This window comes from Eucyclogobius newberryi, unplaced genomic scaffold (assembly GCF_026437365.1).
Source record: "Eucyclogobius newberryi isolate DKJ021-1_F unplaced genomic scaffold, fEucNew1.0.hap1 SCAF_17, whole genome shotgun sequence".
In the NCBI taxonomy this organism is placed as follows: Eukaryota; Metazoa; Chordata; class Actinopteri; order Gobiiformes; family Gobiidae; genus Eucyclogobius; species Eucyclogobius newberryi.
Window position 1 is genome coordinate 7,874,172 of NW_027315801.1, and position 21,461 is coordinate 7,895,632.

A 21,461-nucleotide genomic window follows, 5' to 3' on the forward strand; every position below is an offset into this window, starting at 1 on the left:
TAACGCTAACCGACATTAGCATGCTAACAGCACACTGCCCTCTTTGTGCCGCATCAAACACTCTTCGACGCAGACGACACACAGCGCTCTCATTTTCACCCTAAGAATGTCTGCGCCGAGGCAAAATAGATGTGACTTTATTACATGACAAACATGGGGTACAGTATTCATGTCGACTCCATGTTCGACCGCTCAAACGTTACATTTATGATTTTGCGTTACTACTTTCGATCGGCCGCTCTCAGTTTGTGCTCCTTCAGTCGCAGAATCCGCTCGATGTCGTGCGCTTACGACACGTCGGACTGGCTCGTGCTGGCGTCGCTCGTCTTGCGTTGCTTCGCCGCCTCCGCGTCCCCGCCCCCTGCTCCGCCCCCGTTGGGCCTGACACCGGGGCCCGCCTGCGCTCCCGCCGCGCGTCCTTCTTTCGGGATGTAGCTCGCCACTCTGTTGATGAGGTTGCTGCGAAAGCTCTTGCTGAGGAAGTTATAGAGGACGGGGTTGACGACGCAGTGGAGAAGCGACACGCCCTGAACAATGGTGTAGGAGAAGTACAGCACCTCCACGGCGTTGCAGCTGAGTAGAAACGGGTTTATGTCGTCGACCATAAGCAGGAAGAGGACGAGGTGGAAAGGGAACCAGCACAGGACGAACACCAGCGAGTAGACGTGCACAAGCCACACGTCACGCCTCTCCTGGACGTCGGGGGCGGCGCCCACCGCCTTTGCCAGGAGGAGGTTACACGTGACGATGACGGTGGCGGGCACCAGGAACTGAAAGACCAGACAGATGACGGACGTGGAGACGAACCACTCGGTGAAGTTGTGCTCCGGCAGCATGTAGCAGCCGGGCTCGTCCCACTCCAGCAGGTCCACGTGCACGTTCTCCAAGAGCGCCAGAAACAGGGAGAAGAGCCACACCCCAGCGCAGAGCCACCACCGGCGCCGCCCGGTCACGGGGAAGAGCGCAGGGAACGCGGGCTTGGTCAGCGACAGGTAGCGCTCCAGCGTCATGAGCGCAAGGAAGAACGTGCTGCTGTAGAAGTTGACGGCGTAGACGAGGCTGGTGACCTTGCAGAGGAAGCGGCCCCACAGCCACACCTGGTTGATGGTCGCCTCCAGCATGTAGAAGGGCAGAACGGCGATGACCATCATGTCGGAGAGGCTGACATTGAGCACGCAGAAGAGCACGCCGTTGGCGGAGTGGCGGCGGCGCCAGTTGACCCACAGCACCAGCAGGTTCTCCAGCAGGCCGGCCACGAAGATGAAGAGGTAGAGGAGGAAGAGCCCGATGCGGCGGGAGTCGGTGTCCAGCTCGACGGTGCATTCGTACACGAACCAGGGCGTCCCATTGTAGAAGTCCAGAGAGTGATTGTGCTCCATGACGCTGCAAGACACGTCACACGCATGAATGACACGTCACACGCATGAATGACACGTTACACGCATGAATGACACGTCACACGCATGAATGACACGTCACGCGCATGAATGACACGTCACGCGCATTAATGACACGTCACGCGCATGAATGACACGTCACGCGCATTAATGACACGTCGTGCGCATCAATGACACGTCACGCGCATGAATGACACGTCACGCGCATGAATGACACGTCACGCGCATTAATGACACGTCACGCGCATGAATGACACGTCACGCGCATTAATGACACGTCGTGCGCATCAATGACACGTCACGCGCATGAATGACACGTCACGCGCATGAATGACACGTCACACGCATGAATGACACGTCACGCGCATTAATGACACGTCGTGCGCATGAATGACACGTCGTGCGCACGAATGACACGTCACGCGCACGAATGACACGACGTGCGCTTGAATGACACGTCGTGCGCATGAATGACACGTCACGCGCACGAATGACACGTCACGCGCACGAATGACACGTCACGCGCACGAATGACACGTCACGCGCACGAATGACACGTCGTGCGCATGAATGACACGTCACGCGCATGAATGACACGTCACGCGCACGAATGACACGTCACGCGCACGAATGACACGTCGTGCGCATGAATGACACGTCACGCGCATGAATGACACGTCACACGCATTAATGACACGTCACACGCACCAATGACACGTCACGTGCATGAATGACACGTCACACGCACTAATGACACGCCACACACACTAATGACGCGTTACACGCACTAATGACACGTCACACGCATTAATGACACGTCACACGCATGAATGACACGTCACACGCATGAATGACACGTCACGTGCATGAATGACACGTCGTGCGCATGAATGACACGTCACACGCACTAATGACACGTCACACGCACTAATGACGCGTTACACGCATGAATGACACGTCACACGCATGAATGACACGTCACGCGCATGAATGACACGTCACGCGCATAAATGACACGTCGTGCGCATGAATGACACGTCACACGCACTAATGACACGCCACACGCACTAATGACGCGTTACACGCATGAATGACACGTCACACGCATGAATGACACGTCACGCGCATGAATGACATGTCACAGGCACTAATAACGCGTTACACGCACTAATGACACGTCACACGCATTAATGACATGTCACAGGCACTAATGACGCGTTACACGCACTAATGACACGCCACACGCATTAATGACACGTCACGCGCATGAATGACACGTCACGCGCATAAATGACACGTCGTGCGCATGAATGACACGTCACACGCACTAATGACACGTCACGTGCATGAATGACACGTCGTGCACATGAATGACACGTCACACGCACTAATGACACGCCACACGCACTAATGACGCGTTACACGCATGAATGACACGTCACACGCATGAATGACACGTCACGCGCATGAATGACATGTCACAGGCACTAATAACGCGTTACACGCACTAATGACACGTCACACGCATTAATGACATGTCACAGGCACTAATGACGCGTTACACGCACTAATGACACGCCACACGCATTAATGACACGTCACGCGCATGAATGACACGTCACGCGCATAAATGACACGTCGTGCGCATGAATGACACGTCACGCGCATAAATGACACGTTGTGCGTATGAATGACACGCCACGCGCATGAATGACACGTCAAGCGCATGAATGACACGTCACGCACATGAATGACATGTCACAGGCACTAATAACGCATTACACGCACTAATGACACGCCACACGCATTAATAACATGTCACAGGCACTAATGACGCGTTACACGCACTAATGACACGCCACACGCATTAATGACACGTCACACGCATTAATGACACGTCACGCGCATAAATGACACGTCGTGCGCATGAATGACACATCAAGCGCATGAATGACACGTCGTGTGCATGAATGACACGCCACGCGCACTAATGACACGTCACACGCATGAATGACACGTCACGCGCATGAATGACACGTCACACGCATTAATGACATGTCACAGGCACTAATGACGCGTTATACGCACTAATGACACGTCACACGCATTAATGACACGCCACACGCATTAATGACACGTTGTGCGCATGAATGACACGTCACGCGCATGAATGACACGTCACGCGCATGAATGACACGTCACGCGCTTGAATGCCACGCGCATGAATGACACGTCAAGCGCATGAATGACACGTCGTGCGCACTAATGACACGTCACGCGCATTAATGACATGTCACAGGCACTAATGACTCGTCACACGCACTAATGACACGTCACGCGCACTAATGACACGCCACGCGCATGAATGACACGTCACGCGCTTGAATGACACGTCACGCGCTTGAATGACACGTCACGCGCATGAATGACACGTCACGCGCATGAATGACACGTCACGCGCATGAATGACACGTCGTGCGCACTAATGACACGTCACGCGCATTAATGACATGTCACAGGCACTAATGACTCGTCACACGCACTAATGACACGCCACGCGCATGAATGACACGTCACGCGCTTGAATGACACGTCACGCGCTTGAATGACACGTCACGCGCATGAATGACACGTCACGCGCTTGAATGACACGTCACGCGCATGAATGACACGTCACGCATGAATGACACGTCACGCGCATGAATGACACGTCACGCGCTTGAATGACACGTCACGCGCATGAATGACACGTCACGCGCTTGAATGACACGTCACGCGCATGAATGACACGTCACGCATGAATGACACGTCACGCGCATGAATGACACGTCACGCGCATGAATGACACGTCACGCGCATGAATGACACGTCACACGCATGAATGACACGTCGTGCGCACTAATGACACGTCACGCGCATTAATGACATGTAACAGGTACTAATGACTCGTCACACGCACTAATGACACGTCACGCGCACTAATGACACGTCACGCGCATGAATGACACGTCACGCCCAAACCAGATATTACTCAAATCTAATAGAAGTCAACAAAAGTAACACTAAATTCCTTTTCAGCACTGTAGCTAGGCTAACAAACTGTCACAGTGCAGTAGAGCCCTCAATCCCAGCTACACTCAGCTCTGATGATTTCCTCCTATTTTTTAATAATAAAATAAAAACAATCAGAGATAAATTATTAGCCCTGAACTAGCCCAAGCTGTAAATCTAACGTCCCATATAAATCCACCTGTAAACTTAGAAAGGTTCACAGCTGTTGATCAAGCAGAGATAACTTCAGCCATTTTGTCCTCTAAAAGCTCAACTTGTGTCCTAGACCCCATTCCAAGCAGACTCCTCAAAGACGTTCTCCCCCTAATTATAGACCCTATTCTTAATATAATAAATACTTCACTCGAAAGTGGCTATGTTCCACAGTCCTTCAAACATGCAGTCATTAAACCTCTTCTGAAAAAGCCTAATCTAGATCCCGACCTATTGGTAAACTACAGACCTATTTCAAATCTTCCCTTCGTCTCTAAAATCCTTGAAAAAGTTGTAGTAAAACAGCTTTGTCGCCACCTGCAGGACAATAACTTATTTGAAGTTTTCCAGTCAGGGTTCAGAGCCCACCACAGCACTGAAACTGCACTAGTTAAAGTCACAAATGATTTGTTATTAGCCGCTGACGATGGACTGGTCTCAATCCTGGTTCTGTTGGACCTCAGCGCAGCGTTTGACACCATCGACCACAACATTCTACTGCAGAGGTTAGAATGTGATGTAGGTGTTGGAGGAACAGCCCTCAGCTGGTTTAAATCCTATTTATCTGATAGGTACCAATTTGTTAATGTAAACAAGAGCTCCTCACCATGCTCTAAAGTAATTTACGGTGTGCCACAGGGTTCGGTACTCGGTCCAATTCTGTTTACTCATTATATGCTGCCATTAGGCAACATGATCAGAAAGCATGGCATTAACTTCAATTGCTATGCAGATGACACTCAGCTGTATTTATCAATGAAACCTGATCAGAGCGATCAAGTAGACAGACTTAGTGCTTGTGTGAAGGAGATAAAAACCTGGATGACACTTAACTACCTGCTTCTTAACCCTGAAAAAAACGAGGTCATTGTGCTTGGCCCTAAGCATCTACGAGACACTCTATCTGAGCAGATAGTCACACTGGACAATGTCAGTGTAGCCTCTAGTTCTACTGTAAGAAATCTTGGAGTCTTATTTGACCAGGAGCTTTCATTTAAAGCTCATATAAATCAAGCTTGTAAAACAGACTATTTCCATTTGCGCAACATCGCCAAAATCAGAAGAATCCTGCCTAAAAGCGATGCTGAAAAACTTATCCATGCATTTGTAACATCTAGATTAGACTGTAACTCCTGCTCACAGCGTGTCCTAAAAGCTCCATGAAAAGCTTTCAACTGGTTCAAAATGCAGCAGCAAGATTACTAACAGGAACGAAAAGAAGAGAGCACATTACGCCGGTGCTCGAGTCTCTTCACTGGCTCCTGTCGAGTTTAGAATCAAATTTAAAATTCTACTCCTGACCTACAAAGCCATAAATGACATGGCCCCATCCTACCTCAAAGATGCTATAGAACCATATCATCCAAACAGAGTTCTTCGCTCTCAGAATGCTGGCCTTCTGGTGGTGCCAAGAGTCTCTAAAAGTACTGTAGGAGGTAGAGCGTTTAGCTACCAAGCTCCTGTGTTATGGAATCAGCTCCCGACCCATGTTAAATATGCTGACACAGTCTCTTCATTTAAGTCCAGGCTTAAAACGTTCCTCTTCGAAATCGCTTATGGTCAGACTAGTTAGGAACAGAAACATAAACCCACAGCTTTAGCTACGCTGCCCTAGGAGTAACTATCCTGGGGGAAGTATGACAGCTTGAGCACTATCCTCTTCTTCTGACTTATGCTATCAAACAATATTTATTTTTTAATTCCACTTGCAAACTGTTCACCGCCTTCTTTTTCTCTCTCTCACTCCTGAGGACCTGTGGACCCAGATGTCCCTCTCCTGATGAAGTGGTCCCTGCCCTGTGTGGACGGTCCCTCATCTGCCTGAAGAGTGGGTCCAGCTCGTCTCCGACGGTCCCTCATCTGCCTGAGGAGTGGGTCCAGCTCGACTCCGACGGTCCCTCATCTGCCTGAAGAGTGGGTCCAACTCCAGTCTCCCTTGTGTCCGTCTGTCCGTCTGTGAGAGTCGGATCTCTCCTTCACTGGAACTCCTCCAGGTTTCTACGCTTTTTTCCCAAAGAGGTTTTTTTTGTAGTTTTTCCTGGCCGAGAAGGAGAGTCTGAGGACAGAGGACCCTGGGACATCGTCCCTCGCCACCACAGACATTGTCTGACTTCATCGCCACCACAGACATTGTCTGACTTCATCGCCACCACAGACATTGTCTGACTTCATCGCCACCACAGACATTGTCTGACTTCATCGCCACCACAGACATTGTCTGACTCCCTCGCCACCACAGACATTGTTTATTCATTTCTCCCTGTGGCCCTCAGAGGGAACTGTTGTTGTGATTTTGGGCCTTACAAAAATAAATTGATTTGATTTGATTTGAATGACACGTCACACGCACTAATGACACGTCACACGCATTAATGACATGTAACGCACATGAATGACACGCCACACTCATTAATGACACGTCACAGGCATTAATGACATATCACAGGCACCAATGACACGCCACACTCATTAATGACACGTCACAGGCATTAATGACATATCACAGGCACCAATGACACGCCACACGCATTAATGACACGTCACACGCATTAATGACACGTCACACGCATTAATGACACGTCACACGCACTAATGACACATCACACGCATTAATGACACGTAACACGCATTAATGACACATCACACGCATTAATGACACGTCACACGCATTAATGACACATCACACGCATTAATGACACGTCACACGCATTAATGACACGTCACACGCATTAATGACACGTCACAGGCATTAATGACATGTCACGCATTAATGACACGTCACAGGCATTAATGACACGTCACGCATTAATTACACGTCACACGCATTAATGACACGTCACACGCATTAATGACACGTCACAGGCACTAATGACACGTCACGCGCATTAATGACACGTCACGCGCATTAATGACACGTCACAGGCATTAATGACACGTCACGCATTAATGACACGTCACACGCATTAATGACACGTTACGCGCATTAATGACACGTCACAGGCAGTAATGACACATCACGCGCATTAATGACACGTTACACGCATTAATGACACGTCACACGCATTAATGACACATCACGCGCATTAATGACACGTCAAACGCATTAATGACACGTCACAGGCACTAATGACACGTCACACGCATTAATGACACGTCACAGGCATTAATGACACGTCAAACACATTAATGACACGTCACAGCCATTAATGACACGTCACACGCATTAATGACACGTTACGCGCATTAATGACACGTCACAGGCAGTAATGACACATCACGCGCATTAATGACACGTTACACGCATTAATGACACATCACGCGCATTAATGACACGTCAAACGCATTAATGACACGTCACACGCATTAATGACACGTCAAACGCATTAATGACACGTCACACGCATTAATGACACATCACGCGCACTAATGACACGTCACATGCATGAATGACACGTCACACGCATTAATGACACGCCACACGCACTAATGACACGTTACGCGCATTAATGACACGTCAAACACATTAATGACACATCAAACACATTAATGACACATCACGCGCATTAATGACACGTCAAACGCATTAATGACACGTCACGCGCATTAATGGCACGTCAAACACATTAATGACACATCAAACACATTAATGACACGTCACATGCATTAATGACACGTCAAACACATTAATGACACGTCACATGCACTAATGACACATCAAACACATTAATGACACGTCACACGCATTAATGACACGTCACACGCATTAATGACACGTCACAGGCATTAATGACACGTCAAACACATTAATGACACGTCACAGCCATTAATGACACGTCACACGCATTAATGACACGTTACGCGCATTAATGACACGTCACAGGCAGTAATGACACATCACGCGCATTAATGACACGTTACACGCATTAATGACACGTCACACGCATTAATGACACATCACGCACATTAATGACACGTCAAACCCATTAATGACACGTCACACGCATTAATGACACATCACGCGCATTAATGACACGTCACGCGCATTAATGACACGTCACACGCATTAATGACACGTCACAGGCATTAATGACACGTCACACGCATTAATGACACGTCACACGCATTAATGACATGTGACACGCATTAATGACACGTTACGCGCATTAATGACACGTCAAACACATTAATGACACATCACGCGCAGTAATGACACGTCAAACGCATTAATGACACATAACGCGCATTAATGACACGTCAAACACATTAATGACACATCACGCGCAGTAATGACACGTCAAACGCATTAATGACACATAACGCGCATTAATGACACGTCAAACACATTAATGACACATCACGCGCAGTAATGACACGTCAAACGCATTAATGACACATAACGCGCATTAATGACACGTCAAACACATTAATGACACATCACACGCATTAATGACACGTCACACGCATTAATGACATGTCACAGGCACTAATGACACGTCACAGGCATTAATGACATATCACAGGCACCAATGACACGCCACACGCATTAATGACACGTCACACGCATTAATGACACGTCACACGCATTAATGACACGTCACACGCACTAATGACACATCACACGCATTAATGACACGTAACACGCATTAATGACACATCACACGCATTAATGACACGTCACACGCATTAATGACACATCACACGCATTAATGACACGTCACACGCATTAATGACACGTCACACGCATTAATGACACGTCACAGGCATTAATGACATGTCACGCATTAATGACACGTCACAGGCATTAATGACACGTTACGCATTAATTACACGTCACACGCATTAATGACACGTCACACGCATTAATGACACGTCACAGGCACTAATGACACGTCACGCGCATTAATGACACGTCACGCGCATTAATGACACGTCACAGGCATTAATGACACGTCACGCATTAATGACACGTCACACGCATTAATGACACGTTACGCGCATTAATGACACGTCACAGGCAGTAATGACACATCACGCGCATTAATGACACGTTACACGCATTAATGACACGTCACACACATTAATGACACATCACGCGCATTAATGACACGTCAAACGCATTAATGACACGTCACAGGCACTAATGACACGTCACACGCATTAATGACACGTCACAGGCATTAATGACACGTCAAACACATTAATGACACGTCACAGCCATTAATGACACGTCACACGCATTAATGACACGTTACGCGCATTAATGACACGTCACAGGCAGTAATGACACATCACGCGCATTAATGACACGTTACACGCATTAATGACACATCACGCGCATTAATGACACGTCAAACGCATTAATGACACGTCACACGCATTAATGACACGTCAAACGCATTAATGACACGTCACACGCATTAATGACACATCACGCGCACTAATGACACGTCACATGCATGAATGACACGTCACACGCATTAATGACACGCCACACGCACTAATGACACGTTACGCGCATTAATGACACGTCAAACACATTAATGACACATCAAACACATTAATGACACATCACGCGCATTAATGACACGTCAAACGCATTAATGACACGTCACGCGCATTAATGGCACGTCAAACACATTAATGACACATCAAACACATTAATGACACGTCACATGCATTAATGACACGTCAAACACATTAATGACACGTCACATGCACTAATGACACATCAAACACATTAATGACACGTCACACGCATTAATGACACGTCACACGCATTAATGACACGTCACAGGCATTAATGACACGTCAAACACATTAATGACACGTCACAGCCATTAATGACACGTCACACGCATTAATGACACGTTACGCGCATTAATGACACGTCACAGGCAGTAATGACACATCACGCGCATTAATGACACGTTACACGCATTAATGACACGTCACACGCATTAATGACACATCACGCACATTAATGACACGTCAAACGCATTAATGACACGTCACACGCATTAATGACACATCACGCGCATTAATGACACGTCACGCGCATTAATGACACGTCACACGCATTAATGACACGTCACAGGCATTAATGACACGTCACACGCATTAATGACACGTCACACGCATTAATGACATGTGACACGCATTAATGACACGTTACGCGCATTAATGACACGTCAAACACATTAATGACACATCACGCGCAGTAATGACACGTCAAACGCATTAATGACACATAACGCGCATTAATGACACGTCAAACACATTAATGACACATCACGCGCAGTAATGACACGTCAAACGCATTAATGACACATAACGCGCATTAATGACACGTCAAACACATTAATGACACATCACGCGCAGTAATGACACGTCAAACGCATTAATGACACATAACGCGCATTAATGACACGTCAAACACATTAATGACACATCACACGCATTAATGACACGTCACACGCATTAATGACATGTCACAGGCACTAATGACACGTCACATGCACTAATGACACGTCACATGCATGAATGACACGTCACACGCATTAATGACACGCCACACGCACTAATGACACGTTACGCGCATTAATGACACGTCAAACACATTAATGACACATCAAACACATTAATGACACATCACGCGCATTAATGACACGTCAAACGCATTAATGACACGTCACGCGCATTAATGACACGTCAAACGCATTAATGACACATCAAACACATTAATGACACGTCACATGCACTAATGACACATCAAACACATTAATGACACGTCACATGCATTAATGACACGTCAAACACATTAATGACACGTCAAACACATTAATGACACGTCACATGCACTAATGACACATCAAACACATTAATGACACGTCACACGCATTAATGACACGTCACAGGCATTAATGACACGTCAAACACATTAATGACACGTCACAGCCATTAATGACACGTCACACGCATTAATGACACGTTACGCGCATTAATGACACGTCACAGGCAGTAATGACACATCACGCGCATTAATGACACGTTACACGCATTAATGACACATCACGCGCATTAATGACACGTCAAACGCATTAATGACACGTCACACGCATTAATGACACGTCAAACGCATTAATGACACGTCACACGCATTAATGACACATCACGCGCACTAATGACACGTCACATGCATGAATGACACGTCACACGCATTAATGACACGCCACACGCACTAATGACACGTTACGCGCATTAATGACACGTCAAACACATTAATGACACATCAAACACATTAATGACACATCACGCGCATTAATGACACGTCAAACGCATTAATGACACGTCACGCGCATTAATGGCACGTCAAACACATTAATGACACATCAAACACATTAATGACACGTCACATGCATTAATGACACGTCAAACACATTAATGACACGTCACACGCACTAATGACACATCAAACACATTAATGACACGTCACACGCATTAATGACACGTCACACGCATTAATGACACGTCACAGGCATTAATGACACGTCAAACACATTAATGACACGTCACAGCCATTAATGACACGTCACACGCATTAATGACACGTTACGCGCATTAATGACACGTCACAGGCAGTAATGACACATCACGCGCATTAATGACACGTTACACGCATTAATGACACGTCACACGCATTAATGACACATCACGCACATTAATGACACGTCAAACGCATTAATGACACGTCACACGCATTAATGACACATCACGCGCATTAATGACACGTCACGCGCATTAATGACACGTCACACGCATTAATGACACGTCACAGGCATTAATGACACGTCACACGCATTAATGACACGTCACACGCATTAATGACATGTGACACGCATTAATGACACGTTACGCGCATTAATGACACGTCAAACACATTAATGACACATCACGCGCAGTAATGACACGTCAAACGCATTAATGACACATAACGCGCATTAATGACACGTCAAACACATTAATGACACATCACGCGCAGTAATGACACGTCAAACGCATTAATGACACATAACGCGCATTAATGACACGTCAAACACATTAATGACACATCACGCGCAGTAATGACACGTCAAACGCATTAATGACACATAACGCGCATTAATGACACGTCAAACACATTAATGACACATCACGCGCAGTAATGACACGTCAAACGCATTAATGACACATAACGCGCATTAATGACACGTCAAACACATTAATGACACATCACACGCATTAATGACACGTCACACGCATTAATGACATGTCACAGGCACTAATGACACGTCACATGCACTAATGACACGTCACATGCATGAATGACACGTCACACGCATTAATGACACGCCACACGCACTAATGACACGTTACGCGCATTAATGACACGTCAAACACATTAATGACACATCAAACACATTAATGACACATCACGCGCATTAATGACACGTCAAACGCATTAATGACACGTCACGCGCATTAATGACACGTCAAACGCATTAATGACACATCAAACACATTAATGACACGTCACATGCACTAATGACACATCAAACACATTAATGACACGTCACATGCATTAATGACACGTCAAACACATTAATGACACGTCAAACACATTAATGACACGTCACATGCACTAATGACACATCAAACACATTAATGACACGTCACACGCATTAATGACACGTCACAGGCATTAATGACACGTCAAACACATTAATGACACGTCACAGCCATTAATGACACGTCACACGCATTAATGACACGTTACGCGCATTAATGACACGTCACAGGCAGTAATGACACATCACGCGCATTAATGACACGTTACACGCATTAATGACACATCACGCGCATTAATGACACGTCAAACGCATTAATGACACGTCACACGCATTAATGACACGTCAAACGCATTAATGACACGTCACACGCATTAATGACACATCACGCGCACTAATGACACGTCACATGCATGAATGACACGTCACACGCATTAATGACACGCCACACGCACTAATGACACGTTACGCGCATTAATGACACGTCAAACACATTAATGACACATCAAACACATTAATGACACATCACGCGCATTAATGACACGTCAAACGCATTAATGACACGTCACGCGCATTAATGGCACGTCAAACACATTAATGACACATCAAACACATTAATGACACGTCACATGCATTAATGACACGTCAAACACATTAATGACACGTCACATGCACTAATGACACATCAAACACATTAATGACACGTCACACGCATTAATGACACGTCACACGCATTAATGACACGTCACAGGCATTAATGACACGTCAAACACATTAATGACACGTCACAGCCATTAATGACACGTCACACGCATTAATGACACGTTACGCGCATTAATGACACGTCACAGGCAGTAATGACACATCACGCGCATTAATGACACGTTACACGCATTAATGACACGTCACACGCATTAATGACACATCACGCACATTAATGACACGTCAAACGCATTAATGACACGTCACACGCATTAATGACACATCACGCGCATTAATGACACGTCACGCGCATTAATGACACGTCACACGCATTAATGACACGTCACAGGCATTAATGACACGTCACACGCATTAATGACACGTCACACGCATTAATGACATGTGACACGCATTAATGACACGTTACGCGCATTAATGACACGTCAAACACATTAATGACACATCACGCGCAGTAATGACACGTCAAACGCATTAATGACACATAACGCGCATTAATGACACGTCAAACACATTAATGACACATCACGCGCAGTAATGACACGTCAAACGCATTAATGACACATAACGCGCATTAATGACACGTCAAACACATTAATGACACATCACGCGCAGTAATGACACGTCAAACGCATTAATGACACATAACGCGCATTAATGACACGTCAAACACATTAATGACACATCACACGCATTAATGACACGTCACACGCATTAATGACATGTCACAGGCACTAATGACACGTCACATGCACTAATGACACGTCACATGCATGAATGACACGTCACACGCATTAATGACACGCCACACGCACTAATGACACGTTACGCGCATTAATGACACGTCAAACACATTAATGACACATCAAACACATTAATGACACATCACGCGCATTAATGACACGTCAAACGCATTAATGACACGTCACGCGCATTAATGACACGTCAAACGCATTAATGACACATCAAACACATTAATGACACGTCACATGCACTAATGACACATCAAACACATTAATGACACGTCACATGCATTAATGACACGTCAAACACATTAATGACACGTCAAACACATTAATGACACGTCACATGCACTAATGACACATCAAACACATTAATGACACGTCACACGCATTAATGACACGTCACACGCATTAATGACACGTCACACGCATTAATGACACATCACGCGCATTAATGACACATCACGCGCATTAATGACACGTCACACGCACCAATGACACGTCACTCGCAATAATGACACATCACGCGCATTAATGACACGTCAAACACATTAATGACACATCACGCGCATAAATAACACGTCAAACGCATTAATGACACGTCACGCGCATTAATGACACGTCAAACACATTAATGACACGTCACATGCATTAATGACACGTCACATGCATTAATGACACATCACGCGCAGTAATGACACGTCAAACACATTAATGACACATCACGCGCATTAATGACACGTCAAACGCATTAATGACACGTCACTCGCATTAATGACACGTCACATGCACTAATGACACATCACGCGCATTAATGACACGTCAAACGCATTAATGACATGTCACTCGCATTAATGACACGTCACATGCACTAATGACACGTCACTCGCATTAATGACACGTCACGCGCATTAATGACACGTCACAGGCATTAATGACACGTCACGCGCATTAATGACACGTCACACGCATTAATGACACGTCACGCGCATTAATGACACGTCACACGCATTAATGACACGTCAAATACATTAATGACATGTCACATGCATTAATGACACGTCAAACGCATTAATGACACATCACACGCATTAATGACACGTCACATGCATTAATGACACGTCAAACACATTAATGACACGTCAAACACATTAATGACACGTCACTCGCATTAATGACACGTCACTCGCATTAATGACACGTCACGCGCATTAATGACACGTCACAGGCATTAATGACACTTCACATGCATTAATGACACGTCAAACACATTAATGACACATCACGCGCAGTAATGACACGTCAAACGCATTAATGACACGTCACATGCATTAATGACACGTCAAACACACTAATGACACGTCAAACACATTAATGACACGTCACTCGCATTAATGACACGTCACATGCACTAATGACACGTCACTCGCATTAATGACACGTCACGCGCATTAATGACACGTCACAGGCATTAATGACACGTCACACGCATTAATGACACATCACGCGCAGTAATAACACGTCAAACACATTAATGACACATCACGCGCATTAATGACACGTCAAACGCATTAATGACACATCACACGCATTAATGACACGTCACATGCATTAATGACACGTCAAACACATTAATGACACGTCAAACACATTAATGACACGTCACGCGCATTAATGACACGTCACGCGCATTAATGACACGTCACAGGCATTAATGACACGTCACGCGCATTAATGACACGTCACACGCATTAATGACACGTCACACGCATTAATGACACGTCACACGCATTAATGACACGTCAGACGCATTAATGACACGTCACACGCATTAATGACACGTCACGCGCATTAATGACATGTCACGCGCATTAATGACTCGTCACTCGCATTAATGACACGTCAGACGCATTAATGACACGTCACGCGCATTAATGACACGTCACGCGCATTAATGACACGTCACATGCATTAATGACACGTCAAACACATTAATGACACATCACGCGCAGTAATAACACGTCAAACACATTAATGACACATCACGCGCATTAATGACACGTCACATGCATTAATGACACGTCAAACACATTAATGACACGTCACTCGCATTAATGACACGTCACGCGCATTAATGACACGTCACAGGCATTAATGACACGTCACTCGCATTAATGACACGTCACGCGCATTAATGACACGTCACAGGCATTAATGACACGTCACGCGCATAAATGACACGTCACGCGCACTAATGACGCGTCACTCGCATTAATGACACGTCAAACACATTAATGACACGTCACAGGCATTAATGACACGTCACATGCACTAATGACGCGTCACTCGCATTAATGACACGTCAAACACATTAATGACACGTCACAGGCATTAATGACACGTCACTCGCATTAATGACACGTCACGCGCATTAATGACACGTCACAGGCATTAATGACACGTCACGCGCATAAATGACACGTCACACGCATTAATGACACGTCACTCGCATTAATGACACGTCACGCGCATTAATGACACGTCACACGCATTAATGACACGTCAAATACATTAATGACATGTCACATGCATTAATGACACGTCACATGCATTAATGACACGTCACGCGCATTAATGACACGTCACGCGCATTAATGACACGTCACGCGCATTAATGACACGTCACGCACATTAATGACACGTCACGCGCATTAATGACACGTCACGCGCATTAATGACACGTCACTCGCATTAATTACACGTCACGCGCATTAATGACACGTCAAATACATTAATGACATGTCACAAGCATTAATGACACGTCACGCGCATTAATGACACGTCACGCGCATTAATGACACGTCACGCGCATTAATGACACGTCACACGCATTAATGACACGTCACACGCATTAATGACACGTCACACGCATTAATGACACGTCACACGCATTAATGACACGTCACACGCATTAATGACTCGTCACTCGCATTAATGACATGTCACATGCATTAATGACTCGTCACTTGCATTAATGACACGTCAGACGCATTAATGACACGTCACACGCATTAATGACACGTCACGCTCATTAATGACACGTCACGCGCATTAATGACACGTCACGCGCATTAATGACACGTCACGCGCATTAATGACACGTCACGCGCATTAATGACTCGTCACTCGCATTAATGACACGTCAGATGCATTAATGACTCGTCACTCGCATTAATGACACGTCAGACGCATTAATGACATGTCACACGCATTAATGACACGTCACTCGCATTAATGACACGTCACGCGCATTAATGACACGTCACACGCATTAGTGACACGTCACATACACTAATGACACATCACATGCATTAATGACACGTCACACGCATTAATGACACGTCACGCGCATTAATGACACGTCACGCGCATTAATGACACGTCATAGGCATAAATGACACGTCACTTGCACTAATGACACGTCACGCGCATTAATGACACGTCACACGCATGAATGGCACGTCAAACACATTAATGGCACATCGCGCGCATTAATGATACGTCAAACACATTAATGACACGTCACATGCACTAATGACACGCCACACGCATTAATGACACGTCACTCGCACTAATGACACGTCACGCGCATTAATGACACGTCAAATTTTCTTTTTTGGATCCAAAATGTCAACAAAAGTGAGAGATACATTTAAATATTTGTTTCTGATTCATGTCAAAGTTTGGCAATTTCACACAAACAATACTGTCGTTATAACGTGAGTAACTTTGAGAACAAATGAACAGTTTCAAACTGATATTGCCATTTTATTTCCTTTTCACCTGCAGTGAAAACGAGACATTTGAACCAGTGTCGACGAACAAGACCTTTAAAGTCCTTTAAAATCCTTTAAAGTCCATTAAAGAACTTAAAAGGACTTTAAAGATCTAAATACATCTTGTCCTTTTACTTTGTGAGGAAATTGTATTACTGTTACTACGATGCATTAGTTTTATATTTCATCTGTACTGGCCCTTTAAGTGCTGCCTGGTGGCCGAGTAAGCTAAGCAGATACACATATGCCAGGCTCTGTGTGGCCAAAAAGATCTTCAATCAAAATAAAAATAAATTTTCACAAAAAAGTCATTAACAACATGTTTTCACCGAACTGGACGTGTTCTGACTGAGGTCTCACTGGGTCAGGTCGTGGGTCAGGTCCTGGGTCAGGTCCTGGGTCAGTCCATGTGTCACTGCTGTTAGATTGTTCTGGATGTAATTATAGAGGTGTTTTGACCTCACATTAGATGTTCTTACCTAATGTTAGATGTTCTGACCTCATGATAGACATTCTGACCTCACGTTAGACATTCTGACCTCAGGTTAGATGTTCTGACCTCACGTTAGACATTCTGACCTCACGTTAGACATTCTGACCTCACGTTAGACATTCTGACCTCAGGTTAGATGTTCTGACCTCACGTTAGACATTCTGACCTCACGTTAGACATTCTGACCTCAGGTTAGATGTTCTGACCTCACGTTAGACATTCTGACCTCACGTTAGACATTCTGACCTCACGTTAGACATTCTGACCTCAGGTTAGATGTTCTGACCTCAGGTTAGATGTTCTGAGCTCACGTTAGACATTCTGACCTCACGTTAGACATTCTGACCTCAGGTTAGATGTTTTGACCTCACGTTAGACATTCTGACCTCACGTTAGACATTCTGACCTCACGTTAGACATTCTGACCTCAGGTTAGACATTCTGACCTCACGTTAGACATTCTGACCTCACGTTAGACATTCTGACCTCAGGTTAGATGTTCTGACCTCAGGTTAGATGTTCTGACCTCACGTTAGACATTCTGACCTCACGTTAGACATTCTGACCTCAGGTTAGATTTTTTGACCTCACGTTAGACATTCTGACCTCAGGTTAGATGTTCTGACCTCAGGTTAGTTGTTCTGACCTCACGTTAGACATTCTGACCTCACGTTAGACATTCTGACCTCACGTTAGACATTCTGACCTCAGGTTAGATGTTCTGACCTCACGTTAGACATTCTGACCTCACGTTAGACATTCTGACCTCACGTTAGACATTCTGACCTCAGGTTAGATGTTTTGACCTCACGTTAGACATTCTGACCTCAGGTTAGATGTTCTGACCTCAGGTTAGTTGTTCTGACCTCACGTTAGACATTCTGACCTCACGTTAGACATTCTGACCTCACGTTAGACATTCTGACCTCAGGTTAGATGTTCTGACCTCACGTTAGACATTCTGACCTCACGTTAGACATTCTGACCTCACGTTAGACATTCTAACCTCAGGTTAGATGTTCTGACCTCACGTTAGACATTCTGACCTCACGTTAGACATTCTGACCTCACGTTAGACATTCTGACCTCAGGTTAGATGTTCTGACCTCACGTTAGACATTCTGACCTCACGTTAGACATTCTGACCTCAGGTTAGATGTTTTGACCTCACGTTAGACATTCTGACCTCAGGTTAGATGTTCTGACCTCAGGTTAGTTGTTCTGACCTCACGTTAGACATTCTGACCTCACGTTAGACATTCTGACCTCACGTTAGACATTCTGACCTCAGGTTAGATGTTCTGACCTCACGTTAGACATTCTGACCTCACGTTAGACATTCTGACCTCACGTTAGACATTCTAACCTCAGGTTAGATGTTCTGACCTCACGTTAGACATTCTGACCTCAAGTTAGACATTCTGACCTCACGTTAGACATTCTGACCTCAGGTTAGATGTTCTGACCTCACGTTAGACATTCTGACCTCACGTTAGACATTCTGACCTCACGTTAGACATTCTGACCTCAGGTTAGACGTTCTGACCTGACGTTAGACATTCTGACCTCAGGTTAGATGTTCTGACCTCAGGTTAGATGTTCTGACCTCACGTTAGACATTCTGACCTCACGTTAGACATTCTGACCTCACGTTAGACGTTCTGACCTCAGGTTAGACGTTCTGACCTCACGTTAGACATTCTGACCTCACGTTAGACATTCTGACCTCAGGTTAGATGTTCTGACCCCACAATGAACATTCTGACCTCACATTAGACGTTCTGACCTCACATTAGACGTTCTGACCTCACATTAGACGTTCTGACCTCACGTTAGACGGGACACTCACCTTGTTTCAGAAGCAGACGTCGAGTGATGCAGCAGCCGCAGGTCGAAGAAGTGTCGCTTTCAGCAAAGGGTCTGTCAAAACAGACCTCCCATCGCTCAACAAGAAGAGCAGTAATGACAGGACATCCTCAAAGAGAGAGGGAGAGGGAGGGGGAGAGAGAGAGAGGAGAAAAAGAGGGAGAGGGGGAAAGGAAACGAGAGAGAAAGAAGGAAAAGCCCAGCTCCAGGTTCTCTGGCGTGCACATTACGCACTACCATTGCCAACTATGTACATTTTTGTACTAACACGCGGCCTTCACTCACCCTTCACACGCCCTTCACAAGCCCTTCACTCGCCCTTCACACGCCGCTTCACTCACCCTTCACTCTCCCTTCACTCGCCCTTCACTCTCCCTTCACACGCCCTTCACACGCCCTAGTGCTATTTCTGTAGTCACATCACACAGATGGGAAAACAAAATGCGAGTCAATCTGTCCAATCTGAAAATGTGATTTATATTCCCTGTAAAAAGATAAAGCCCAGTCCCACTGAAAATAGTCTGAAACTTGCTGTGCTA

The 21,461-nt window shown here is 45.6% G+C and overlaps 1 protein-coding gene across 1 annotated transcript; it reads right to left on the reverse strand.

Annotated features, from left to right (window-relative positions):
- Positions 1–258: 258 nt before the first annotated feature.
- Positions 259–20,955, reverse strand: gpr182 (G protein-coupled receptor 182). The gene is made up of 2 exons (XM_072448501.1): positions 20,906–20,955; positions 259–1,383 (listed from the first exon to the last, which is right to left on the reverse strand). Exon 2 carries the CDS (start codon positions 1,377–1,379, stop codon positions 288–290), a length of 1,092 nt encoding a protein of 363 aa, XP_072304602.1. The 5' UTR covers positions 1,380–1,383; positions 20,906–20,955; the 3' UTR covers positions 259–287.
- Between the last annotated feature and the right edge of the window lie 506 nt (positions 20,956–21,461).

Bases quoted from the DNA above. Each gene is read 5' to 3' on its own strand.
- gpr182 (XM_072448501.1), bottom strand. From the start codon at position 1,379: ATGGAGCACAATCACTCTCTGGACTTCTACAATGGGACGCCCTGGTTC.